The sequence below is a fragment of the Opisthocomus hoazin genome, chromosome 20, assembly GCF_030867145.1.
Source record: "Opisthocomus hoazin isolate bOpiHoa1 chromosome 20, bOpiHoa1.hap1, whole genome shotgun sequence".
Taxonomy (NCBI): domain Eukaryota; kingdom Metazoa; phylum Chordata; class Aves; order Opisthocomiformes; family Opisthocomidae; genus Opisthocomus; species Opisthocomus hoazin.
This window is the reverse complement of record NC_134433.1, coordinates 12,873,508-12,901,175: the sequence shown is the minus strand read 5'-3', so window position 1 is coordinate 12,901,175 and position 27,668 is coordinate 12,873,508. Positions and strand designations below refer to the sequence as shown.

The 27,668-nt window shown below is 38.5% G+C and overlaps 1 protein-coding gene across 5 annotated transcripts in view; it reads left to right on the top strand.

Annotated features, from left to right (window-relative positions):
* The window catches only part of NCOR1 (nuclear receptor corepressor 1), a 70,115-nt gene that overhangs the window by 40,459 nt on the left and 1,988 nt on the right, over positions 1-27,668 (top strand). For all 5 annotated transcript variants that reach the window (XM_075439913.1, XM_075439912.1, XM_075439915.1 and 2 more), the window contains 29 exons: positions 255-472; positions 2,137-2,199; positions 2,863-3,002; positions 3,739-3,865; positions 4,932-5,487; positions 7,501-7,630; positions 7,936-8,131; positions 8,300-8,473; positions 9,386-9,546; positions 9,946-10,066; positions 10,162-10,263; positions 10,703-10,800; positions 11,608-11,776; positions 12,421-12,561; positions 13,969-14,052; positions 14,565-14,821; positions 15,173-15,533; positions 16,057-16,281; positions 17,033-17,242; positions 18,775-18,924; positions 19,466-19,639; positions 20,072-20,237; positions 20,507-21,003; positions 21,450-21,578; positions 22,157-22,314; positions 22,566-22,789; positions 23,209-23,346; positions 25,331-25,473; positions 26,719-26,772. In XM_075439913.1, coding sequence (XP_075296028.1) covers positions 255-472; positions 2,137-2,199; positions 2,863-3,002; positions 3,739-3,865; positions 4,932-5,487; positions 7,501-7,630; positions 7,936-8,131; positions 8,300-8,473; positions 9,386-9,546; positions 9,946-10,066; positions 10,162-10,263; positions 10,703-10,800; positions 11,608-11,776; positions 12,421-12,561; positions 13,969-14,052; positions 14,565-14,821; positions 15,173-15,533; positions 16,057-16,281; positions 17,033-17,242; positions 18,775-18,924; positions 19,466-19,639; positions 20,072-20,237; positions 20,507-21,003; positions 21,450-21,578; positions 22,157-22,314; positions 22,566-22,789; positions 23,209-23,346; positions 25,331-25,473; positions 26,719-26,772 — 5,366 coding nt within the window. The remainder of the gene's footprint in view (positions 1-254; positions 473-2,136; positions 2,200-2,862; positions 3,003-3,738; positions 3,866-4,931; positions 5,488-7,500; positions 7,631-7,935; positions 8,132-8,299; positions 8,474-9,385; positions 9,547-9,945; positions 10,067-10,161; positions 10,264-10,702; positions 10,801-11,607; positions 11,777-12,420; positions 12,562-13,968; positions 14,053-14,564; positions 14,822-15,172; positions 15,534-16,056; positions 16,282-17,032; positions 17,243-18,774; positions 18,925-19,465; positions 19,640-20,071; positions 20,238-20,506; positions 21,004-21,449; positions 21,579-22,156; positions 22,315-22,565; positions 22,790-23,208; positions 23,347-25,330; positions 25,474-26,718; positions 26,773-27,668) is intronic.

Genomic DNA, 27,668 nt, shown 5'->3' with positions numbered 1-27,668 from the left:
ACAGTGTTTGTATTTTCTTTAAAGTTGATAATATCGTGTGTCTATGGTATTCTCTAGCAACTCTAAACTGTGGGCAGTAAGTGAATTTTCTTCCACTAAAGGCGTCATTTGGGTCTGTGGAGTTTTGTGGTTTGTTTGGTGGTGGTGGGTTTTTTTTGTTTTTTGTTTTTGTTTTTTTTTTTAATTGATATTTGGGAATAACTGCCCGTAATGGCTTTCTGAATGTGACTGAATTGTATTTTAACTACTCCCAGAGAGAATACCAAAGAAAAGGACAAAACTGAAGTTGCACCAGAGGAAACGGAGGAAAGGGAGCAGGCCGCTCCTAGGGGCCGAAAAACTGCCAATAGTCAAGGTCGTCGTAAGGGCAGAATCACCAGATCAATGACAAATGAAGCCGCACAAGCGAATGCTGCTGCAGCTGCAGCCACTGAGGAACCACCACCGCCTCTTCCACCCCCCCCAGAACCTTGTGAGTAGCGTTTGTAGGACACCTGGGGACTATCGAGCTCTTCACTCACACGAGGCTGTTCTCTGTGCATGCAGTGCACTATTTCTTTTCCCTCTATTTAGTATTACATCTTTATTCTTAGGCCTGCTTATAATTTTGTGACTGTGTGGTACTGTTAAACTTCAGGAGTGTAACTTCATGAATAGTATGTGTGTAATCAGCTGACTCTGTTAGAACCATGTGAGGGGTTAAAAAAGGGCAGGTCAGCCTTTCTGGGAGAACTACTCTTTAACGATGGATCTGCAGAGATCCAAATGTCTTTGATACAGATTGACTTACAGGCTGTAGCTCACAGAGGTTATTGTTAAATAAGTAGGCCTCATATTTGAGTACTTCAGGGAGTTTCATAATCTGAAATAGATCCTAGCGAGTTGGTTTTGTTGTTGTTGTTTCTGCATTAGATGGCAAGAGACTTCTTTAAAATAAAATGCTACTTTCCTGGCACATACATTTAGAAAAGACTGCGCTGTCTCTGGCTGCGTTTCTGAAAAGACTGACATAATTTGTGGTGGTGCAGAAATACTAGCAAACAGAATAGTAAATAATTATCCAGGGTGGTGGTGCAGGTTTTTTTGCTTGCAGTGCTCTGCTGTGGCAAAGTTTGCTGTTCAACTGGGTAGTTACAGGCAGCTGCTATTCTAGAATTTGTAATAACTCTTTTGTTGTTCAGATATTCTGTATATCCTAAAGAGCAGACTAAGTGCACAAATTAGCTCTTGTTTAACTGTAAAGGTCAGAGATTGTGATAGACATTCTTGCTCAGTTGATATGGTGGGTTTTTGTCAGCAGATAGACTAAGACAACAGTGGTTTTTGCTTTTGGGTTTTTTTTTTTTAACCCGTTTTTGTAGGGTTTTCTCGAAAATCCAAAATAGCTTTTCAATGGATCAGATACTTTATAGTGCCCTACTTCAATTGTTTGTTAAATTGTTTGCTGAAGTTGTTGAAGAGGCCGTGTTGCATGCTGTGCATAATGGCAGATTTTATGAAAAGGAAATGGAGGCTGTTGCAGCTTAAGGTCATTCAGAAATTTAAACAGAGTTATATCAAATCCAGAGAAGTGAATGAGGAGTATTTTGTATTGAATCATACTTAGTTTCCTGCTTGTTTTTGCTCACTCTTCATTTTGGTTTCTTTTATTTTTTTTCTATTTGTCCAGTAGGACACTCAGTGAATACAAGAGTAGTAAATTTCTTGATACCCACTAAGCAATAAATAACCGTTTCAGTCCTTTCACAGTCTTTTTCAGCAGTGAAATAAGGTGGAACTAGTTTATAGCAAGTTGGATTGCTGCTTTTAGTAGTTGATGGTAATTATTGGCAGTTTAAATAAAATTGAAGTGATAAATAGGTCTAAGTTACTTGCAAGTCTTCCTTGACAGATAATTATAGTTTTGTTGGCAGAATAGTTTTGAACTGTTTGCTCTGATGAGATTGTGGTGGTTTGTACTATATCTCTAACTTGGTTTAATGGAGACAGACTACTTTCCACTGACAAGAGCAGTTTTCCCAAGTGACTTGAACAAGCCGTAACATAAATAGATGAGTTGACTATGGGATGCATGATTGGTGCCATAGTAGTGAATCCTGGTCTTTTCTTTGATCAGTGTCTTTGTTTCTCTTTCAGCTTCTGCAGAGCCTGTGGAGACATCCCGCTGGACAGAAGAAGAAATGGAAGTTGCTAAGAAAGGTAAGCCTTGTAAAGCTTTTGTCTTCCTTCTGAATACTTCTATTTAGAAAATTACAATAATTTACTGAATGGAAGTGCTGTGATTTTTTTGCAACACTAAGCTGAATGAATAATTTGACATTTGCTGTTGTGTTTCTTTTTTTATAAAAATCATTTTTTTGAGACTCATGTTGAGTTTTTTTCATATGGGCTACTTAGAACTGTTTGATGTTGTACTTGGTCCACAGAAGTCTGTGAAACAGATGTGAAGGTATGTGTGTGATACGTAAATTTTCGAAGTAATGTGTTTATAAGTTAGAAAAAAATCCTTTTGTATGACATTCTTTTCATAGAAAAGCTAATGTAGTTTTTAACTTGTCTAGTCATTTGGCACATACTGTTACCTGTGAATTTTATGCATAAAATCAGTATTTTAGCAGGGGTGTTACATATTAGCCACAGCAATGAGTCAAGTGTGAAGGCTTCATAAGCAGACATTTGGGTTGATAGAGCTTTTTTCGCCCCATAAGTAGTTATCAAACACATTGCCATAGTGAGAATTCTCTTAAGGACAGCCATACCTCTGTATCTTAGCTTCCCATAGGCATTGCTGTTCCATTTATTTGGATTTGGGTAGCTGAATTATTGATACTAGTAAGTATTGGTTCTTATTTGTTTGAATAGGCCTAGTGGAACATGGACGCAACTGGGCAGCAATTGCCAAAATGGTTGGGACGAAAAGTGAAGCTCAGTGTAAGAACTTCTACTTCAACTATAAAAGGAGACACAATCTGGACAGCCTCCTCCAACAGCACAAACAGAAGGTGAGTGCAGTGGGCACTGAATATTTTACAGGGGAAAACTTGACATCTTTCTGAAGTCATTCATCATGCTTCACTAAGACTGTTTTGCAGTCACCACTTGTTTCCTTTTCTACTTGTTTTTGTGTTGTGACATAAATCTCCTAGAAAAGGTGGCTGATGCTCACTGACCTGCGACACTAATCACTTCTTGCTTTAAAATGCAAAAGAAAATTTTCTGTCAGATAGAACGCTCAAGCGTGAAGAATTCTGTAGTGCTCTGAAAGCCATGTTCCTCATCAGTACACCAGCAACTATGGAAGTTCAGGCCATTGCTATAGAACAGTTACCTTGAAACACAATAAGCACTAACCTTACAAAACAGAGCAAGAGAATCGGTAGAAGACCAGGAACTGAAAGTTTTGGGGCATCTAAAGTAGAATCCTGAGTGCTGGAATCCCCTAAACTGCAGTGCTATCCTAGTCTTCTCTCACTGAAGAGCATCGGTGTTGGTCTTCGCTGCAGTAGTTCTGTTGTCCGCCAAACATATCTTGAGACAGTGATTTGTTCCCAAACTTGTTTTTGATCAGGAGCAGCGAAAGCTGGCCTGAAATTGAGAGGGTGTTGTTGTGAATGAATCTGTGCTAAACAGAGATTCTCTGTCTTTCATTTCAACCTTAGATTCATAAATGAGAATGCATGTAATAGGAAATAATACTTGCAGATTTTCAGTACAATGTAAATGCCGTGTCTTTCTCAGTCTTCACGAAGGCCCCGTGAGGAGAGAGATGTATCACAGTGTGAGAGTGTAGCTTCGACTGTGTCGGCTCAGGAGGATGAAGATATTGAAGCATCTAATGAAGAAGAGAATCCAGAAGACAGTGAAGGTAACTTTTCTGGGAAGGAAACTTGCATGTGCACAGAAAGGGACCTATGTTTTGTGCCAATTATATGCTCAGAATTCATAAACAATGAATCAGAGAATATGGACAAGTGCTTGGGATGTGGAAGTTTGTTTTTTTTTTTTGTTTTGTTTTGTTTTTAAGCTGCAGTCCGTGTATGTAATTCATCAAATTGTCCTTTTCAATAATCAGTCAAAATTAATCACTTGTTTTGCAGATGGGTAGGTTAAAATTGGTGGATCCTTCTTGCATCTATTAGTTTAACAAACATTTTTAAATATTGATGTAGTTCTAAGGAATGAAGATTCCTATCACAAGAAGAGTGGAGTATAACATCTGTGTTCTAGATGTTACCATAGTTTTTCATAAATGTTTTTATTTATCTAAAAGCTATTTATAATATGATGGAGGTCATGAACTAGGATAAAAAGAGAAGGAAGGTTCTTTACTGCAAAAGTCAATATTATTCTTTAATTGGTATCCAGTTGTTGATGCTGTTTACACCTTTCACAGAGTAAAGATGATGTTTTCAGGAAAATCGTGGTGATTCACAAAGGAAGTAAACTAAAACTGTTAACTTACAGCAAGAATTGCAAGTCAGCATGTCTATAAAATGTAACTGATTTTCATGTAAAATCAATGTTTTGCCACTCCCGCCAGTGATGCCTCTAAAATGTGTGAATTTAAATCATTAAAACTGTGCCTTAGGCGCTGTGAATGTTAACTCTAATCTTGTAATAAAGCTGCATTATATATGGAAGTACCAAGTCTCTGACATATATGCACAAGAGTTTACATGGGTGGCTCTCTAAGATCACAGCTAGCGAAGTAGTCTTATTTCTGTAATTCCAGTCTCCCTCCTTAACCTGTATCTGCTGATTTTTGATTACACTCCCTGTGAGAGTCAATGCTTCAGGGCAGTTGTCTTGTGTTTTGGGACAGCAGACATATATTTGATTGTTCTAAGGAAGTAGTTCATTGAAGCATAGTTAGATTTCATTAGTGTTGAACCTTTATGCCAAAACCTTGTGGGTTTTTTTTTTCCCCCCAGGTGCTGAAAATAGTTCTGATACAGAAAGTGCTCCATCTCCAACTCCAGCAGAACCTGCTAAACCAAGTGAAGAAAATCCATCTGAGAGTGCTGCTTCGAAAGTAACCACTGAGGCAACAGCAGAACAAGAATCTACCATTAAACCTGCAACCAGCACGTCTCCCTCCTTAACAGCCCAAAGTGTATCAACAGCTGAGAGTCAGAACCCTGAGCCACAGGTTAAAGAAGAAATAAATAATGAAGCAGAAGAGCCTATGGAGGTTGACAGTAGAAGCCATCCAGTTGAAGCTAAGCCTGTGATTACTCTTCCAGTGCACACCAAAGTAGAACCTGTAGAGACTGAAATGAGGCTACCAGAGAATATCCAAGTGAAAATAGAGAGTGATACCAAAGAGAGAGATGTGGAGAAACCCAAGGAAAAGTCAGAACCAGAGGAAATGGACTATAGTCTGTCACAACAAGTTAATACAGCAAGACAAGAATCCCATTCAGATAATGATTCAAGTGCCACCTGTAGTGCTGATGAGGAAGTTGATGGAGAACCTGACAGACAAGGGTGAGTTTAATTGTTTATTATTCAAATATTACCATCTTTAAGAAGTTGTTCAGCAAAACCACTTTTTAAACAGTGATCCAAAAAGTGTAATCAGTAGTGACATTTTTGTTATGAGTTTCTACCAGGGAAAGAACTTCTAAAGAGTCTTTGCTGAAAATGCAACAGGGGGAAGTGTTGATTTAAAATTTTGATGAAAAGCCAAAAGAAGGGTCTTCTAAGGCAGAGTAAGGGAAAATTCCATAGTGATGGACTGACTAGGTAGGTAGGAAACTAGCACAACTACCTGGAAAGCTAGAGAATGAGAGAAATCAAGCCATTTGGGATCCGTTCAGAGAATGGGAATTGTGTTAAACACTTATCTGACAGCAGCTTACTGAAACAATGAAAATGTGCCAAAGCAAGAAAAGAAATTCAAGATGCTCCTGGCATGAGTTTCCATGATAAATGGCTGTGTGGTACTTCTGGTGGGGAGGGGAAGATCTTGCTGCTGCAGGATTTTCTGATACACAGATATTTAAAAATTGGTGACCAACTAAAAAAATGAAGTAAATAATGTGGGGAATTCTGTAAATGCCCCGATCTATCCACTAAGAAACTCAACATTGATTGTGTAACTGGATCTGTACTAAACTTCTTTGTTTTGGTTTGGTTTTGTTAGTTTGTTGCTGTTACACAATACTTACTAACAAACCTACACATTCAGAAGTAGATTTGGAATATTTTTTATAGTGTGATTGGTTAGTGTGCAAAAGTACATGGGCTCTCTATTCCCTTTAGTGAAAAACTGTTTGAATGTAGATCCAAAAATTTGGGGATGGAGTTGTTTTAATCGATTCTTGCTATCACAAACTCAGTTTAGTAGAACGCATCCAAAACTCCTTGAATTTGACAGGGAAAACAGCCTGAACAGATCTTTTAGAAGGAGATGAAACTGACTTTAAAGAAAAATAATCTAGGGGCATAAAATACGATTTTTTTCATTACCTTTTAGCATTTCACATTTATTTGCTTGTATAATCTCTTGAGTCCTGTAGTCAACTACTGTCATTGAGCCATGTTACATCACTCAGTAGAACTGAATCTCTTGAAGGCTATTAATAATAGAGTAGTGGAAGTATTTCTCACTCTTATTAGCCAGTGTCCGTAAATTAACAGGCAAGTGCCCTGAGAAATGGATGACCTGTACATGGAAAATGGAAGACATGTACAATGTCTTCATGCAAACTTCCTAGTTCCTGGGAACTTGGCCCTGAACGCTGTGGATAACCCACATGAGTATATAGGGCTTTAAATGGACAACACTGCATGTGTTTGGAACCATTTTATCCTTTGAGGAATGGCTGACACCACTGATGATATTTGAAGTCTTTTTTAAGCATTCTGCTGGTGCGATTCGTTAGTAACTATAGCGTAGCATCGGAGCCAATGCCAGCTCCCTCCCAGTGGTCTTAGTATGTGTGCAGTGCCAAGCATAGATGGTAAATGTCAAAAGTATCCAGTATCCTTGGTTCCCTATGTGCTCTTTGGAAGAGTGCAGTTGACAGCGTTTCTGCACTTTCTTGCCTCGTCAGACATCGTCTTTCCACTTCACAAATGCATTAGCCCTCCATGTGAAAGTAGTCTGTTTATACTGCTGTTTATTTTTTCCCTCGTGGACTAAATACATCTAATGTTTCCTATCTGTTTTTTTGAAAGCATTCTCTGTAAAGAAGGTTGCGTTCTTGCAGTACCATGCATATAGAAACAATATATGTAAATTTCTGGTATTGGAGATTCTGAACAATTCTTTTGGAATTTCTCTATATTATGAAAATACAGCAGCATTTGTTGCCTGTTCTACCAGATGTGCTCTGAGACAAAACATGACATGATGCTGGTTTTTCATCTACTTGTCCAGTGTGTTAAACTCTTTTTTTGAAGTTGAGAGGCATACTTTCGCCTGTAAATTTATTTAAATGTTTAATCTTGGCCTTTTTGGTGATATTTTTCCCTTCCTTCTATCTCCTTTTCCAGTATCTTCAGCAGGGAGTCAAAGCCCTCACTGTTAAATCCCACTGGGTCAATACTGGTATCATCCACAATAAAGCAAGGGCAGATGGACCTGCAACAACTTCACCACCGAGCTGCTGTCATACCACCTATGGTATGGGGTGTTTTAAGTGACATTTGGATGAGTATCTGTTGTCCTTAAAACTAGTCGTAAGACAAAAGCGGAAAAAAAATTTGAAACAAATGAAAAAATACACAATTTGCTTTGTTATACTTTTGAGGGGAAAAGTAAGTTAAGTACAAAAAATTACACAAGTAATAGCTTAAAAACAGGTGTGGACTATTTGAAACACTTGTACATGGACTACAGCCACTGCAGTGGAGGCTTTGAGCAAGGTGTTTACTTTAGTAAGTACCTGTATTAACGTACCTGATATTAATACCTTACTCTTCTTGTAGGTTTCTTGCAGTCCCTGTGCTGTTCCTGTTGGAACACCAGTGAGTGGTTATGCGCTGTATCAACGGCACATTAAAGCAATGCACGAGTCAGCGCTGCTGGAGGAGCAGCGCCAGAGGCAAGAGCAGCTGGATATGGAGTATCGAAGTGCTGTAAGCCCTTGTGGCACTTCCAAGAGCCCTAATATTGAGTGGGAAGGTAGGCATTTTCACATCTGTCCTGGAAATAACCCTGCGTTTTTTGTATGCCTCTTACACTGCTGCCTCATTTAAGAATGAATGTTTAGTGTACTGATAATTAACTATCGCTTTTATACTTCAAGTTTTTTCAGGGTTCTTTTCTCTCTGACAACTTTAACCTTCACAGGAAAACCGGTGGCCTATATGCCTTATGCTGAGGTCAAGAGAGCGATAGAACAGGAAGCACAAGTGCAAAACACAGCAGCAAGGTCGGCGTCACCATACAGGCTATCTCCAAGAGAAGTCAATAAAGCCTCTCCCCAGCCTGATATGAATGCAGCTCGCTATAGTGTCCCACCAGGTAAATATTTTGTTATGTATGATAGCGATATGTATTCTTCCTTTGGAAGCTGCACTTTTGTGACTTAATGTAGTATCAAATTCCTCTCTAAACACTTTCTGAATTAACAAAAGCAGATAATAGGTTGTTTGCTTTGTGTGCATGTGAATAGATGCTCGGTATTTTCCTAGCTCCAGTGAGGCTGTTTTTTTGTTCTTTATTGCTGCATCAGCTGTGTAAGGTGTATTTTATGAAGCAAACAGGATGATCTGAAAAGTGTTAGATCAGCATAGGGACAAAGCCATCAAGAGTTTTTCAGCTTAACACAAGTACTGTCATGTTTATGGGTGGCCTTTCTTGTGAAGGGGGGAGTTGGGGAAAAGAGAAAGCTGCTTCTATCCTTGACATTAGTTTCTGACTAATTGCTTAATGTTATAGTCAGAATGGTTTATGAAATGGTGAAATACCTGACAAATCTTAATTCTGAAACTTGGATTATTGCGTTTCTCTTCAGAGTATGATGTCATGCTAAGAAAAGACAAAATCAGGGAAGCTTAGATTGTACTCGACTCAGCTGCATTCCTTTTAAAGAATAAGGAATTTCTTTAAAAACAGGAAAACACAGAAAACTTGAATGTACCCTGGGCTATTATTTTTAAAGCTTAGTTTTCAGAGTCTGCAGTTCTACAGTGCAGCTTTTGCCGTTTCTTGTTGATCTAAGGTTAAATATTCTCCTGTCAGTTTCTATGCATAACATACATGTGGACATAGTGAATTTCAGAGTTGTAAATATAGCTATATAGCTTTTGGATATTGTGAGGGAATTCTCATCAGCGATTCAGATGAACTGCGCTATTCCTGATTTTCTTGTCTCTCTAACAACAAGCAGAGCTGAAAAAGACCGTAATGTTTCATGTACAATTTTCCCCCAAGTTCTCCAGCCAGCACCTCACCAAGTAATAGCAAATATACCGGAAGGAGTCCGCCTTCCAACAACCAGACCCACCAGACCACCACCACCTCTCATTCCATCCTCCAAGACAAGTGTGCCGTCAGAAAAGCCTTCCTTCATCATGGGAGGCTCAATCTCACAAGTAAGAGAATTATTATTTGAAAACCTGTGCTTGCATCAATTTTTTTCCCTTTCACCAATCTTCAACATCTTGTGCTCGGTTATGTGAGCACAGCATTAAGACTTAAGATCTATACATGCCACCACTAAAAATCCAGGAATTGCAGGTGCCTTATAAAATGGAACATGTTGCAGTTATTTACATTTAGTAGCATGGCTGAGGATGTCCAGTTTAAGTGAACTGCATCTCCAAACTAATAGCGACAGGACACTCCGGGTGTTCTGCACTTTGATACTTTGCAGTGGTGTACTGTAGTGTTTTAAGATAGGAGCATAGTCGTGTTAGTATTCTCTTTTAAACATAGATGTGAATCTTCATTCCAGAAACGAGAATTAACATATAATATATTCATTACTTCAGGGAACACCTGGCACTTACTTAACATCCCATAGTCAAGCTTCCTACACCCAAGAGACTGCAAAGCCATCAGTGGGTTCTATATCTCTTGGGCTGCCAAGGCAGCAGGAGTCAGCCAAATCTGGTAAGAAAAGAAAAGCTGACATATGTTTTATATAGACTATTTAATAACTCATAATTAAACAAAAAAAACCCCAACCTTTTTCTTCTTTTGAATAGCTTCCCTGCCCTATATCAAACAAGAAGAATTTTCTCCGAGAAGTCAGAATTCCCAGCCTGAGGGACTCCTGGTCAGGGCACAACATGAAAGCGTGGTTCGAGGTAAAGAAAGTCATACAGATTAAGAAACTTCGTCAGAGCCTGAGGAAACGGAGAGAATTTGTAGCTAGCTCCTCCTGTCTGCGTGTCTCGTTTAAAAACATTTGTTTCAAGGCATGCCAATTTCAAAATTAAGTTATTCACTAGAGTATGCTCTACTCTGCAGAGCAATACATGTAAAATGTTCAAATACATCGAAAGAAAAGAAACTAAATACTATGGATTAGTGGTTTCATATGCTGTAGAAGTCTTTTATTCTTTAAAAGACTATGTTCAAAGAGGAAATAGTTTTAACTGCCTCAAATGCATGCTGTTAAACTGAAATTTTCACTGTATCTGAGTGTAAACTAACAGTTCTCACTAGAGTTTTTAATTATTTCAAATAGAGTAGCTACATTTTTTATTCTCTTATTTATCAGGATGTCTTATTATTTCAAATCAGGTACCACAACAATACAGGAGGGAAGTATAACACGAGGAACTCCAACCAATAAAGTTTCTGTTGAGACCATTCCTTCTTTGAGAGGCTCCATAACTCAGGTATTTTTCTGCTTACTGAGAAGGCTGTAGCAAAACAGCATGTTTAAACTATCACAGTGAATGTATTTGCATGTCTGGAAAAGTAAATTAATATCACAGAGTAGGAACTGCCTCAAAAAAAGAAATTTTAATACAATCAAGGTGGTGAAATCCCACTATTGCTGGTCAGCATTACCATAATTTCATCTTTGTGTATATGAGTCTTCAAAATTTTTAAATAAAACCACCAGAGCCTTTGGTATACCTAACTGAAAGCTTATTAGCAACTTCCATGAAAATAGCACCACACTCAAGTTGAAATACTAAAATCAACTGTAATTGGTCTTGCGCAGATGCTATTTAAAACCATAAAGGTAAATTAAGCCCTTTTGTCTCATCATTTTTTAAATGCTGCTGTTTTGGTTGAGTTGGGATCTCTAGTTACAGAGAGCAATCAGAACAATTTCTTTTCTGGGGAGGGTAGGTTTCGTTACTTTGGATAGAAATAAAACCTAATGGCCCTGGAAGTATATAGTATATGCTGTCTTCCCCCAAAGTGGTATTATAGGGTAAATGTTCTAGGTCCTGAAATAGTTTTGTAATATTTTACTCCCTATTCTTATTTCTATAATTTTTGACAAGGTAGTGAGTTGCCTACAAGTAATCTTACTAATATTGAGGTTAAATGTCTGATAATAGAGGCAGAAGTTTAAGCTACACTGCTTGATAAAGTAATTTGTTTTCTAGATCTCAAAAATGTCCCCTTCACTGCTTCCTGTTCTCTTAAATACACATGTTCTGAATTATTTATGATTGATTTAAATGCAGGGTACACCAGCTCTGTCCCAGTCTGGCATAGCAGCTGATGCGTTATTGAAGGGAACTATCACCCGGCTAGCTACAGAAGACAGCAGCCCAGAAAAGTGCCGAGAGGAAGCTTCAGCCAAAGGCCATGTTATTTATGAAGGCAAAAGTGGACATATTTTATCTTATGATAGTGAGTATTTGTATAATCTACTTGATCAAGGTCAAGGCTGCAGCAGGTTCTGCTTTATAATCCATAGCTGAAGTGTATCTGCTTTAGAGTGGGCAGGTGTAAACCTCATTCACTGGGGTGCCATCTGGGAGAAGTATTGACCTGCCTATGGTTTTGAGGGTATGAGTATTAAAGTGATGCAGAAATTGTGCCTGTGTTCTGAAGAGTCTCCTGTACTGTCTATTTTAAAATATAGATAAATTATTTAATTTCTGTGCCATTTATTTCCAATTTGTCATGGAATATTGCTTCGGCAGGGAGTTGGACTAGATGACCCACAGAGGTCCCTTCCAACCCCGAACATTCTGTGATTATTGTTTTGAAAGGTTAAACAATCAAGTTTAAAATTATCTGTATTAAAATCAAAAGAAATGTATCATTTGACTTTGAACTTCCCTTGAAATGCTAATAAATGAGTAACTGTTTGAACAAGTAAATTTTTTAATAAACCATAAAAGATCTTTCTAAGGTTGAGAATTAATGTTAAATACTATATTGAAGTTGTGTTGTTAAAGTATTAATGACCTGTGGTCTCATGAAATGTAATGCTCATGTGTCTTTTTACTCTCTGCGTTTACTAACCACGGTATTGTAAATTTTGCCAGCTATTAAAAATGTTCGTGAAGGAACAAGGAGTCCAAGAACTGCTCATGAAATTGGTTTAAAGAGAAGCTATGATACAATGGAAGGAAATATAAAGCAAGGAATGTCAATGCGGGAGTCTCCAGTGTCGGCACCACTGGAAGGTAAAAACAGCTGCTTCCAAGGTGTTTTGTGTTTTATCTAAACTGTACGCACTGATGTAAGTGTATTTAGAGTTATTTTATGGAGCAGACTAAAAGCGAAATTAGATTTAAATATTACACTATTAACCAAATCCATGCAACAGCCACTACAATTATGGGAGTATAACTGGAGTAGATACTAGTTTTTGTTTTGCTGCTGTGTTACCATAATTGGCAGTAGTTCAGCCAGCACTTGCTCCTCTCAGTAGATCTGACATCTGTAACTGACCCTTCACAGTCCCAGGGGTTGTCGCAGAGCTCAAACCACACTGAGTCATGGCAGGGTGGGCTCCATGGACACGCCCATTCAGTTAAATACTGGTCTTGGCCGCATGGCGTCGTAACTCGGTGCCTCATTGGCATGACCTTTTTGTATTCCTGCAATAAACCACTTCAGTTATGCCAAGCAGAGGACTGGCGCAGTTGCTGTATCCTGCGTCAGGGCATGTCTAGTTTTTTTATTTATTTAATAAACTGTAATCAAACTAAGACTGCAAAGGTCAAGTCAGGCCATTATATAAGTTTTCTGATTGTTTTTTAAAAATACAAACGCAATATTTATAAAATACAAATGAAAATATTTCATGCCTAAACTCTGGAGTCTTACTCTTTCAGTGCATTTCGTCCCATCTTTGGGTAGCCCTTCAAGACTGTTTTGTGTACATTTTCATCAGATGGAACAACGTGAATAAGAGGTTTCTAGGCTGTGTGTAGAAGTTCAGTGTTGCCTTTACGTTGCTGCATTTGGCGCATCTTCTGGCATATGAGATGCTGCTCTGATACTTTTAAGCTGTATCTCATCACTGACGTGTTTTCTGTCCTCAAACTGTGGAAAATTGTGAGGTTTTTGTGGGGTTGATTTAGATTCCTGTTGTAGGAACAGTAATTTCGACTCTTCCCAGATGATTCAATATGAACTTTGATTAATTTAGAGGATGCTGAGGTATATTTTGGGGGTATTTTTTTCTTTTTGCTCCACTTCCCATCATGAACACTTTTATTTACTGGGTAAGGAAACTGAAGTGGAGTGTAACAGAAGCAGTGACTGGTTTGGGGACAAGAATTAAATTTAATTATGAAAAATACTTTGTTTTCTAAATATGTTAAAACCTGCAACAATGTAATAGCATGAGTACTTGACTTCAAAGATACTTGGTTTTGGTTTGTTGGGTTTTTTTTTTAGGGCAGGATGGTGTTTATAACGTGTTGATGCAGTGCTTAGCATACGGAGGGCAAGCCCTCTGGGCATTACTGTGTTAGAGATGATATCTGTCATGTATGTAAAAGGAGGAGGATTTTTGTTGTTTGGTTTTGGGTTTTTTTTGAACACTTGTTTAATTCTCTAAATTATGTTCATTTTAATTTTAGGTTTAATATGCCGTGCACTGCCTAGAGGTAGCCCACATGCTGAACTAAAAGAAAGAACAGTATTGTCTGGCTCTATAATGCAAGGTAAAATATTGCAAGTTTAGAAGGCAAGCATTAATTACATCCTCAGAAATCTGGATTTCTGAACCGTAAAACTGTTCTTAACAATGGTAGCTGTGTTAAAGGTGGAGCTTATTTTATGAAGTTTTCAGAGCATAAATCAGCAGCTTTCTGATATGCTGTGTACAAAGCTAGTGTGTGAACATAGCATTTTATTTCTTTTTGGAAAGCAGACTGTTTTAAATGTGAATACTTGGTAATTAGCACTTTTTTGTAATGAACGCTAGCAATTCCCCAGACCTCTGAAGATGTATGCTACTTCCTTTATTTCAGCATCTGAAATAACTTGTGATGCTTTCAGTAATGTATTGAGTACTTCTTTGGTATTATTTGTGGTGAATTTTTAGTCTTCAGAATATATTATCATAGACTATAGAAAAATGAAGCTCCAATATTATGACATGGAGTTAGTTACTCTATTTATGAAAAAAGAGACTTATAAATACCGGTAATGTGACTCTTTCTTCCTATAAAAGGCACACCAAGAGCAACAGCTGAAAGTTTTGAAGAAGGGTTGAAATACCCTAAACAGATAAAGAGAGAGTCACCTCCCATAAGGACATTTGAAGGAGCCATTACTAAGGGGAAACCATATGATGGAGTCACTACTATAAAAGAAATGGGTCGTTCTATCCATGAAATCCCAAGACAGGACCTGTTAAGCCAGGAGAGTCGCAAGACTCCTGAAATGGTGCAGACGACCAGGCCAATCATAGAAGGCTCCATATCTCAGGTAAATGTAAACAGCAGTACTGGACTCACACACTTGCTTACAGACTCAGTAGTGAAATCAGTTCAGGATATTTGAATAATGACAAGTGGGGGGGTGTCATTTTGCTGTAAGAAAGCTACCAACTTACAAAGCTTAAAAATATTTTCTCTGTATTAGAAAAATCCTGACACTTCACCTGTAGGGAACACGCAAGAAAACGTGAGAGAACTGACAAGTAACAGTCACTAAGATCCAGTTGTATTCTGTGCTGATGTGATAGAAGCAATGAACTACGGTATCATCAATTTGAGTTTTTTAGCATCAGTGAAACATGGGCAGGATAATCTTACCTGATATTTTTCTCCTTTTCAGGGCACACCCATAAAATATGAAAGCAACTCTGGCCAGTCTGCCATCAAACACAATGTAAAATCTTTAATCACTGGACCAAGCAAGCTACCCCGTGGAATGCCTCAGCTGGAAATGGTGCCAGAAAACGTGAAGGTGGTGGAGCGAGGAAAATATGAAGATGTGAAGACCGGGGATGCAGTACGTTCCCGTCACACATCAGTAGTCAGCTCTGGTCCCTCTGTTCTCAGGTCAACTCTTCATGAAACTCCCAAATCACAGCTGAGCCCTGGGATTTATGATGATACCAATGCTCGGAGGACACCTGTGAACTATCAGAGTCCAATGTCCAGGAGTTCACCTATGATGAATAGAGTTAGTGAGGGTATGTTATTCCTATTCAGAGTAAGACAAGAAGTTTTAATAATTTAATTCTAAACTTACTTTTAAACTGGCTTCTCTAGATATCCTACTTTTTTTATTCTGATGGCTTCTGTCAGTTTGGAGGGTGGCGAGAAGGAATTTTAGAAGGCTGTAAGCTGATAATTGAAATAAGAAATAAGTCTCCTGTACTATAACATGGAGGTGGGAAGGCAATTCAGTTCCAAATTGCATTTGATTGTGGATCACCCTGAAAGTGTTGTCTGCAAGGGTACTGTTTTGAGGGCAGAGGCTATTCCTGAATGATAGAAGTATCTAGATGAGGAAGATAATATGGTGAAGTGCAAGCAGTCTTGGGATTTAGATTTTTCACCAGAAATAGTTTGTGATATAAAATATTCTCTGTGATTTATTGTATCAGGCTGCAGATCCTCTAGAACGTTGCTTGGGAGCCACTGTATACTTACAGCTGAATTTTCTCTTGAAAAATATGCATTTTATCAATTTAGGGTTTTCATTGTTTTTAGGTGGAATATCGTCTGGGAAGCCAGCAAATCATGAAAGGAAAAACACCCTTACTCCGACACAGAGGGAGAGCGTGCCAGCAAAATCTCCAGTCCCGGGGGTTGATCCTGTAGTGACTCACAGTCCTTTTGACCCTCATCACAGGGGAGCAACACCTGAAGTCTACAGGAGTCACCTCCCTCCTCATTTAGATCCTGCTATGCCATTTCACAGGGCTCTGGATCCTGGTAAATATGTTTGTGTTGTGTTTTTTGGTTTTAGAAATTTTGTATACTTTGCACAGAAAAAGTACCTTTAAAAAGCAATTATCAATGGCTAGATAAAATTTAGAAGAGGTTATATATATACACTGTTGTGATCTGATTTCAGTTTAGTGGGAGGCTTAGTATCTAACCAAGAAACTTATTAAAATATTATTGTGTAATAATGTAACTCTCTTTTAGAAGCTGTTAGGTTGCTTCTGTTTTGTTATGAAAGTTCAGACCGTATTTTTAAAGAAGAATTTGTGAAATATATAAAAAGCTTCCAGGAAAGCTATGCAAAGAAGGATGTGGAGGATGCTATATTAAAGTGTAATCAGGACTGTGATTCATTCTTACTGAGGGATTATGAGGTTATCCTCGGTGATATTAAATATGGTAGACTTCTTTTAACCTATCCATCAGTCCACTTCTGTGAGGTATTTTAACCGTCTTTAGGTATTTCAGCCCTTTACATCTTCAGAACTTCAGGATTTGTATTTTTAATCAAGTCTTTTCTCTAATGCGTATCTCCAATCTGGATTATTTAGCTTTTTCTGTCTGCATACTCTGCATACAGTACATAAATTCAATAAAACATCAGTATTAAAATGTTATTTTAATTCATTAGTTACTGTCTAGAGAGAATTGATAGCACTTCTCATTGAAGCTATATAAACATCTGCAACTTTCATTAACTATCACTCTAAATCTTTTTTTTCCCCTCCTTCACCCTCAGCTGCTGCTGCTTACCTGTTCCAAAGGCAGCTCTCACCCACCCCAGGCTACCCAAGTCAGTATCAGCTTTATGCAATGGAGAATACACGACAGACAATCCTAAATGACTACATTACCTCACAGCAGATGCAAGTCAATTTACGTCCTGATGTAACGAGGGGATTATCTCCTAGAGAGCAAACGTTAGCTCTCCCATATGCAGGAGCAAGAGGTATGCCTGTGTTTTGTCTGATGTTGTTTAAAGTGCGTTTTGGATATGTGGTGTGGTTTGGTTGATTGGTTTGTTTTGTTGCTGCTTACAAATAGATGTGTTTGGATGGATGGGTGGATGCATGTGTACGAGCGCGTATGTACAGATGTATTCACAAATGAGTTGTCATACACCTAACTGTGGATATAAAGGAAAACAGTATGTAATCAATATTGTTAAAGGGAAGGCTGTAAGACCTACTGGTGTTCAAGAAGCTGGACTGTTTTATGCTAGTTTAAATTGATATTCAGAAACATATTTAACTCATCTTCAAACTTCAGAGAAGAGAATTATATCAAAATGAGAGCTTCCTCAAAATGAAAATAAAACCAACATCTAAAAGCGTAAGGTTTGTGAAAAACATGGTGATTGTTTAAAGATGTTATGTTAGAGAGTTAGCAAATGTGGGTGACCTGTCACAGGGTGGGGAAAAGCCTATATCAGTCTGGACATTGAACAGCAGCAGGAAGGAGCTACTGAAAGTAAAAAGACATCTTGCAAAAGTGTAACTCCTCGAAGAAAGAAAATGGCAATCTTGAGAAGTTAAATAGAAGACCATAAAAGCTAAAAAAATTGAGGAATGATTTTTAAAACCAAATAAACTACTAACAACTTCAGATACACCAGAAGCGAGAAACATGGCAGAGAAACTGTAGGAACTGATAAATCATCAAAACTCAGAAGTAATGCTTTAGAAGATAAGGCCATTACAAAAAAGCAAAGCAACTTATTTGCAACTGTTCCCTGTGGAGAGATCTGTATTTCTGTGATGGAGATTTTCTTTATGGGACGTGAGTTTGAAGAACTCTTTCACGTTGAAATGCTGAGCAAAGTCTTGGAACAAAATAGTAAAATGAATAGTTATGAATCCTTGGGGTTACATGGCATCCTCCCAGGAGTTACAAACTTAACAGGAAATAGTCAGTCTACCAGCTCAGTTACTGGATATGAGAATCTGTCTATCGATTAAATCAGTTTTGGTAGTTATTGGTAGAATGGAAGATAGCAAATGTGAGGGAATTAGGCTGATAGGACTAATTATCTCAGGGATAAGATAGAAGATCTTATAGTGGTTTAACTGGTTCGAAAAGAAAGGATAAGTGGTTTTTGTAGCAGGAGAGGTTATGTTGGTGTTCCAGTTGGACCTGTGCATTTCAACATTTCGTTTCATTTTATGAAAAGGGACTGACTAATGTTGGGTAATACCATTTTGCTAAAAGATGGCATTATTGAGTAGAGGTGAAGTGTATTTTTCCAAAGGGCAGTTAAGGGAGTGCTAGAAATGAAAATTCTGACTTGGCGTGTTCCAAAATTGCTGATTGCCAGATCTAAGAGAGTCTAATCAGCTGGAATATAGTTTTGCACTTGCCTTAGTCTTATCTTTTTTCCATTAAACGTTCACTGCTGACCATTATCAATTAACAGAATATATAATGTGTGGATCATTGGTCTATCCTTGAACAGCCATTCTTACGTGTGTCGTCATCTAACAGGAATTATTGACCTGAACAATATGGCTCCCACAATCTTAGTGCCTCATCCTGGAGGAACAAGCACCCCACCCATGGAGAGAATCACATATATCCCCGGTACCCAGCTTACCTTCCCTCCCAGGCCTTACAATCCTGCTTCACTGTCACCAGGTAAGAGCTCTTATGATTTGGTGATGCCTCTAATCATCTCACATGCTGAGAAAATGGACATCTTTGTTTAGCTTTCATTAATGTCATGTTTTGATGTTTTCTCAGGTGATGCTTTTTGCATGCACTTCTCACTTGGATAGCAAAGGTTTTCTTAATTATATCCTTTATAGTTACATTAGCAGCTGAAGGAGCGCTGACAAATTCAGAATTTGCTTCATTCTGTCAGGTCTTTGTAGTCGTTGATTACGATTTCACTAACCTCGTATTACATGTGTTGAAGGGTGGAATTTGGGTCTGTAAGCTGTCTAGTTTCTGACTGCATAGAAACCACTTTAGTAAAAAGCTGTTGAGCCTTCCACTGTCACTGTATGTTAAGCTTTTGTCTTCCTAGATAAGTGGATAGTCTTGAGTGGAATGAAAATGTATTTGGGAAATTCTTCTGTAAGTGGATGACAGAATATATTGGCAAGTGTTTACATCACATTATGTTTATCTCAAGTATCTCTTTTTGCTACTTCATTTTACCTTGTGGACCTTCCAGGACACCCTACACACCTGGCAGCTTCTGCAGCTGCAAGTGCTGAAAGGGAGCGGGAAAGGGAGAGGGAGAAGGAACGGGAAAGGGAGAGGGAACGTGAGCGAGAGCGGGAAAGAGAACGAGAACGAGAGAGGGAGAGAATAGCTTCAGTCCCTGCTGAACTTTATCTTCGACCAGGTGAGTGCGCGTTGCTACATTTGGATCAGTTGTCTTGTAGACTAACTGCTCATTTTCTGTAGCCACTGTTGGCAACATGCAGCTTATTAACAACATATTAGACAGTTTGGTTTTAGTCTGCACTTTAAACAGGTTTCTATTACCTGTCAGTTCTGGTCATAATTGCAACTTCAGCAAGTACCAGGCTGCTTGATCTTTCTCTCATAGCAATGGTGTGAATCCCAGTTACCGCTAGCACAACTTGCATGTCATTTAGAGCATTGTAAACAGAATACTGCCATTTAAACCTTTAATACATACAGTCACATCTAGAGTGGTGGAGGCAACTGGGGAAGGATGTGGAGGAGATGGCATTAATACATAGTTCTGCATTGTTGTAAGAGTGATCTGTATATATTTTTTGTTTGTTCCCCTCCACTCTGTGTTGTGCAGGTACAGAGCAGCCTGGCAGACCTGGCAGTCATGGATATGTTCGGTCCCCGTCTCCTTCAGTTAGAACCCAGGAAAACATACTGCAGCAAAGGCCTAGTATTTTTCAAGGAACCAATGGGACAAGTGTAATCACACCTTTGGATCCTGCTGCCCAGCTACGTATCATGTATGTCTCTTAAGTTACTGTTGCAGAGATATCTGTTCTAATATTTGAGCTTATTAAAAATTGCATTTTGCCTGAGGAAAATACTCCAAGATGAGGATAACGATTATCTGATTGCTCTTGAATTTATCAGAGGTGATCTAATGCACTTTCACCCAGTCCAGTTTGGATAGAAATTAGCATCTCAAAAATTTTGCTTTGTTGTACACATGGTATGGCTCTAGGTCTTTTTTCACGTGATATAATTCAGAATATTCAATGTTTGCCAACAGGCAGCTCACTCCTGGAGCTCCCTCTATTACTCAAGGGTTGCCAGCTTCCCGTTACAATACTGCTGCTGATGCCCTTGCAGCACTAGTAGATGCTGCAGCCTCTGCTCCTCAAATGGAAGTTGCCAAAGCAAAAGAGAACAAGCACGAAGGAACCAGGATAGAAGAGAATATGGGACGGCGGTCAGCTGTGGTTACTGAACAGCAGCAGATGGAACAGAAGACACTGGAGGTAGAAAAGAGGCCTGTCCAGTGCCCATATACATCTGCAAATTTTTCTGGTGGCAAGTCCCAGGGACAGTCTTCATCAGTAGTCTATTCAGAGGCTGGTAAAGAGAAAGGACCTCCTCCTAAGTCCAGGTACGAGGAAGAGCTGAGAACACGAGGAAAGACCACAATTACTGCTGCTAACTTCATAGATGTGATCATCACTCGACAGATTGCTTCAGACAAGGATGCACGAGATAGGGGCTCTCAAAGTTCAGATTCTTCCAGTAGTTGTACGTATCTTAGTAACTATCTACTTCTTTGCTCTCTGTCTTAGCCTTTTAGGGAGATAATAAGCTGTGAAATGATTCTGATTTTTAATGATAAAAAGCTCTGCACAGTAGAGACACTTCACAAGCAAATACAGTTTTTGCATATAGTGACTCAAGATTCTCACAAAATCAGAGTTGATTGCTTTGTTTGGATTCTATGCTACAACATGAAATGCAGGGTAATAAAACTAACATTATCAGAAGTCAGGAAACCTAAAATTATTTTGTTTACATTGGAATACTGCTTTATGGAAATATTTGTTTCACTGGGGTTATCATGAGAAAAAGATAGTGTTTTGACTTTCACTGGTGTCATTTTACTGGAAGCACTGGTATTGTTATGTATAGGCAACAAAAATATTCTGTGATATTTATACCTTATTGCACAACCTTTGCTTGATACTCAGTATCCTCCCAACGGTATGAAGCTCCTGGAGATGCCATTGAGGTGATTAGCCCTGCAAATTCGCCTGTACCTACTCAAGAAAAACTACAGCCCTATCAACAAGAGACACCTAAACCAAGCCAGGCAGAGAGTAAGTTCATCTGCGTATGCCAATATTCTCACAGTTATCTTGCTTACATTTACCAGCTCCATGAACTCATAGTAAAGTTCAAATATCTCAGGAGTCTTTAAGTGACTGCTTACCAAATTCTTAACTTTTCAGAAGCTTTTGTTGGAAGTATATTGTTACTCTCATCTTTGGAAAATAATACAGCAAATGTATTGGAACTGACATGTGGCATTAAACAGAGCTCCTTTACATAACGGAGCTGATTCAATAAGAAATTTGTTTTCAATATATTCTTTAAAATTACTGCATATTAGTGTTGATGCCCACAATTTTTTACCTACTAGTAAAGCTCAGACTATTACAGTAGAGTTGGCAGGTGAGAAATGAGCTGAAAAGCACCTGCATTGTGGAATGAAGGTTTATTTATCCCTTCTAAGTTGTAGGGCCTATATATGGAGGGGGAAGAGATGGTTATCACACAGGATACCTAAAATCTAATGCACAAACACCTCATATTTTAAATTTATAAGCACAGGACTTTCAAACCTTGAAGCTTCAGCAATACCATCTTAAAACGGGCTGATCTTTTCTTCAACTAGGTGACCCAAGCAGGCAGTATGAAGGGCCGATTCACCGCTATAGGACACAACAGGAACCCCCTTCACCCCAACAACCTCCACCTCCCTCTTCCCAAGCAGAAGGGATGGCACATGTGCCCAGGACCCATCGGCTTATCACCCTTGCAGATCATATCTGTGTAGGTTTATTTGCATGCATCTTTTCAGATGTGAAAAGTTGTATTCTGATGACGAAAACACATGTGTTGGAACGTAATACCAATTCTGTAATTATTAGTTTTACTTGCAGTTATTATACTACAATAATGTGTCTAAACTTGTAATCATCTCATTTGTTGCAATTGGTCTCATATTCATCTAGTTCATGAGTACGTACGCTCTGGACAGTGTCTGACCATGATCTCTTTTCTGTTTTTTTGGCCGCAATCAGCAAATTATTACACAAGACTTTGCTAGAAACCAAGCAGCTTCTCAGGCCCCTTTGCAGCCTCCCACCACTACATTCCAGAATTCCACCCCTGCTCCAACACCTGTTTCTACCCGGGCAAAGACATCAAATCGCTACAGCCCTGAGTCGCAGTCGCAGTCTGTCCACCATCAGCGGCCAGGTGCTAGAGTGTCACCTGAAAATCTGTCCGACAAGTCCAGGGGAAGGTAATACCTGTATTCAGTTAAACTACAAATCTAATTAATGCCCAAATATGATATTTATAAAAAATAGCAAAGTAATCGATGTAGATCAGAAGTAGAGAGGTATCTTTTGGTCTTTAAGATCTGTCTTGCAGTTTTGACAATAACTTGGCTCCGTAACAAAGCTTATAACTGTTTTCCCTTCACTTCTTGTGCTTAATTTCTAGTTTTTGTAGGGGTGAAGATGTTTCATTACATAGACCTTATCAGGGTTGTTATGAACAAATCAAAGTCAGCTTTTTGAGGTTGCCAAGCATACTAAAGCATGTAACGTATATAACTAGCCCCAAGTAGTTATGTAACAGCTGGAACACAATTACATGTGTTAACTACTGCATTACACACATTAAGAGTACTTATCTGTCTCTGAATTATGGATGTAGACCTGGAAAATCTCCAGAGAGGAGTCATGTCTCTTCAGAACCCTATGAGCCAATCTCGCCACCTCAGGTCCCGGTTGTACATGAGAAGCAGGAAAGCGTTCTTTTGCTTTCCCAGAGAACTGAGCCTACTGAACAGAGGTACGTATAAAACCGAATTTTAAAAACATTATTCTTGATCTGCGTGCTGCAAACAGTATCTTTAATAAAGAGCAGTTTAAGCAATCTTCCTCTGGTACCACAGGCAGGTTGTTGATCCCTGTTGATCCTTTTGCACTAGCATTCAAAACTCGGGACTTTGGGAAGCCTGAGTGAAACTTCATCTGTATGTGTTCTGCCTTAAGTTTCTTGGTGTAAGCAGTGTGTCCTATGTCATATCTGATAGAAAACATTATAACTACACTCCTTGTGGGTGCCAGTTCTATGAAACTGAAGTGGTTTTTGGAAAAGGTCCATTTTCTACAATTTTTATTAAATAATTCAGGCTTCTCTTGCCTGATTGCTTTCCTGGATACTGTCATAGTGAGGTGTGGGGGAACTCAGGCTTCCAACATGCATGATTCTAGCACAGCTTCTCATATGAAAGATCACTAAGCTAAGGAGCTTGATTTCCAGGAGGTGGGAAGGTGGGGTGTCGGGAGGCCCGTGCATTGGGCAGCCCTGTGTCCCAGGGCCATTTGTCAGTCTGCCAGATCTGCAACATTGAACTACGTGGGATCCCTGGCAGACTGTATCTCTGCTGGTGTCTTTGGACATCTGGCAGATGCATGCGGGAATGGGTGTTTCTGTCATTTGCTTTGCTGCCTGCTGAAGAAGGAATAGCACCCAACATGCTCACCACATACTTATTTAAGGCTCATGCTGGTGAAGTTGATTCTTTTTTTCTTGTTACTTTTCCCCTCCACTCTGCAGTTGCTGGCAGGGTTGTTGCAGTCCATGATGGAGGTTAGCTAGTCGCAAAGGGATTTTCAGGATCATGGCAGGAAAGACTGCACTTTTTAGAATTTTAAGGATCTTGGCCTAGGAAAGCTAGAGTCTTTGTCTTTTTTACTTTGTTTTAAAATTATTTTTTTAAATTTGAATATGGGATGGGTTTGTTTGTTTTTTTTAATTAAAACTGACTTGCCACATTGCTGCTGCTTAAACAAACTAAGTATTAAAATATTAATATTAAAGTATTCGAAGTGCCACAGTGAACATACAGTTGGTCATTTTTATCCACTTTTGAAAACAGGGCAAGTTGTTCATGATCCTGGTGTTGGCTTAGATTTTTCCACCTGAATTTCTTCATGCTTTAGTTGTTTTGGGGTTGTTTTTTTCTTAGAACTCTGTAACTAGAGTACTACTGCTTTTATCATCTTTGTAAATAGCCTAAAATTTGCATATTTTAAGATCTGAAGATAAAATGCACCTCTTGTCAGTTTGACATTTACTTCAGCAAATTTTTTATGCTAACATGACAGAAGTTATGTGCAGAAAGTGTGCCAGCTACTGTGAATGTAAAATTGATAAGGGGTATGAAATGCAGAACATGGATCCCGGTCTGATTTTGTGCTATAGAGCAAGGATGGCTAACTTCAGCTCTTGAGCCAGACTCCGGTCCATAAGGTTTCTACAAATGCCAGAAATAGCGTATTTGCTTGGACCATGTGCAGTGGGGTGGGTGAGCAGACTTCAAAAGAAATACATCCTTTTTAGTGGCATACTGGGGACAAGAGTGGGAGGAACGTTGTAAATAGGAGGAGCAGCTAGGATGAGTATTTGGCCTTCCAGCTTAAACATTTCATCACCTACCGATTTGCAGTGTGAACTTCAGCCAGCATGCAGTTTGCAAGGCAGAAGTAGGCACCCCTGAGATAATTTGTAAGTGTGCCAGCTCTGTACCACTCTCCAGCACAGACAATGACATGGTCACTTTTTCTGTGAGCTGTACAATCTTAAACCCTGTTACCTGGATAAAGCACATGTTTTCGGAGAATCAGTAGACTTGTTCGCAAAAAACAGGCTGAGGAGAGTCCTAAAGCTCGTACAAATGTTGGCAGTTTCTACCTGACTGCTTTTGGAAAGATTTGAATGTACGTCTTGAAAAATGGTCTCTCTCTTTGACACATGTTGGTCTTGGCAGGACTGACTCTCGCTCTCCAGGTAGTATAAGCTACCTGCCTTCGTTTTTCACCAAACTTGAGAACACTTCACCAATGGTAAAATCCAAGAAACAGGAGATATTTCGAAAGCTGAACTCGTCTGGTGGCGGTGACACTGATATGGGTATGCAGGACTTGCTTTTTCACTGAATATTTACAGCTTAAGCTTTATGTGACTGCCATCCACAGATGTGCTAATCTAAATATGTTTCAAATAACATAGGAATGAATATAAATCTGTGAACATAAAAACATATATAATAATTTATGACCAAAGAAGTGGAATATTGATAGATATTTATTATTTTTAATGCTGTTCTATGTAGCACCGTCATTTAAGCTTTTTAATGTTTGACAGATGGAAATGGTTTCTGAAAACTAGAGAAAAACCGCATAACTAATGAGTTGTTGAAACCTGACATTCTAGTTAACTTTGTGTCTGTACTTTGCTTCATAGCAACATTAACTATTACATGTTTTCGTTTTTGGAATGATGCCTTACAAACTGGATGGTTTGTGTTTTCTTGGTCGTTATGATTATGGCTGTTAAAAAGATGTATTTTAATATCGTTTCAGTAATGGATAATGACATGGTGGAATATGATACTAGAACTCTATTTTTGGTTTTCTCCTAGAAACTTTAACAGAACTTTGTATCAAAATTATCAGTAGTAAGAGTTTAAGCTGTTTGAACTCAGTACCTAATAGAAAGTGTTTATTTGCAAGTGAATGCTCTTGCACTGAGCAACAAATTCATCTCTTTCTGAGAAACAAGGCTTTGTCAGTAAGGGTTGCAGTATTCTTGTTATTTGCTCTCCATTGTATGCACAGTAGATTTTGCTCTGTGGAAAATTTTATGTGCATGCTTGGCATACAGACACGCTTTCCATTGCTGCCAATAATCTTTTCATTTATATATCGAGTTCAGTGTTACTGTTGTTATTGTTGAAAATCTTTATTCTCAAATTGGACATAATGCAGGTAATATATGCAGGGTTGGGGGGAGTGTTCAGCCGCTCCAAAGTTGTTGTCGTCATTTATTTTTTTTAATACATACAAATACTCAGCCTGTAAGGTTCATATGTTAAAATATGTATTTAGTGAATCAAATGCAAAAGTCATTCTGCTTCCTGAAGTAACATCTTTAAAAGAAGACTAGCGTTGACCATATAAGATAGTTTTATCCTGGTATAGAACATTTTCCTGAGAAGACATAAATGCACATTCATCTCAGGAGACTGAGAAAGAAAAAACAGAACACTGAAAATAGTTCAAATGAATTGTACCTTGTGCATTAGGACTAGCGGTGATCACTTGTAGTGATCATCAGTACTAGAAAACTCAATGAAATGTTGTGCTTTAATTGCAGCAACTGCTCAGCCAGGGACTGAAATATTCAATTTGCCAGCAGTCACTACCTCAGGTAAGATTTTCAGTACAAGAAACAATATGTTTCAGAAAAAGTAAACTAATGTAATATCTTTCATTTGTATGCTTTGGGGAGTCCAGTAAATGAGGAAGACTATGAAAATTTAAAAAATAATATCCTACATGAAAATTTGTTTCCTATATCTTAGGGAAAAGCAAAATGACCAAAGGAAGGTTCAGAAAATATTTAAAAAGGGAAATTAGGCAATTTATGTGTTCTGCAAATCCTACACAGAGGTAGAAGCCATGAAATTGGTTAGCATCTCACTCAAATTTAAATACAGTGTAGTTCAACAAAACTTGAGCTTATTAGTTCATCAAATGTAGTTTACTTTATAAACTGGTGCATTTAAAATACTGATAATTTTTTTCTATGATAAATAAACAATAAACCCCCACAACTTCCTGTGAGACAGGGAAATTAAACATAGCCCATAATTTTACTTTGTTAAAAGAGGCAAGTGTGGCAGAGAAGTGAACTGAAATGTGGGAAATGAGAACTGTCAAATCTGAATCTTGAGTTGTACCACGGATTGACTTTACATGATTTTGGCCAGTTGCGCCCCCTTCTGGTACAGTGCTTCTGTCTGTTATATGGAGAAAGTACTGATCTCCATTAATTTAGATGGAAGACAAGCTTTTTGGAATAAACATTTGCTATGTATCACACTTCATAAGACAAATTAGTATGGATCATTAATGAGAGAAGTATTCTTCTGGTCTCTTCTCTTACAGCTGAATAATAGCTGCAGATTTTACTTAATATGCTATCGCAATCAGCATGCTCGGCTTCCTTTGCTATTAAAAAAAGAAAAAGTAAAATTTACCCTCTTGCAAACAGTCTGATGTTTAGTGGCACTGATGACGTAGCTCTTTAGTGTCTGCTGGCAT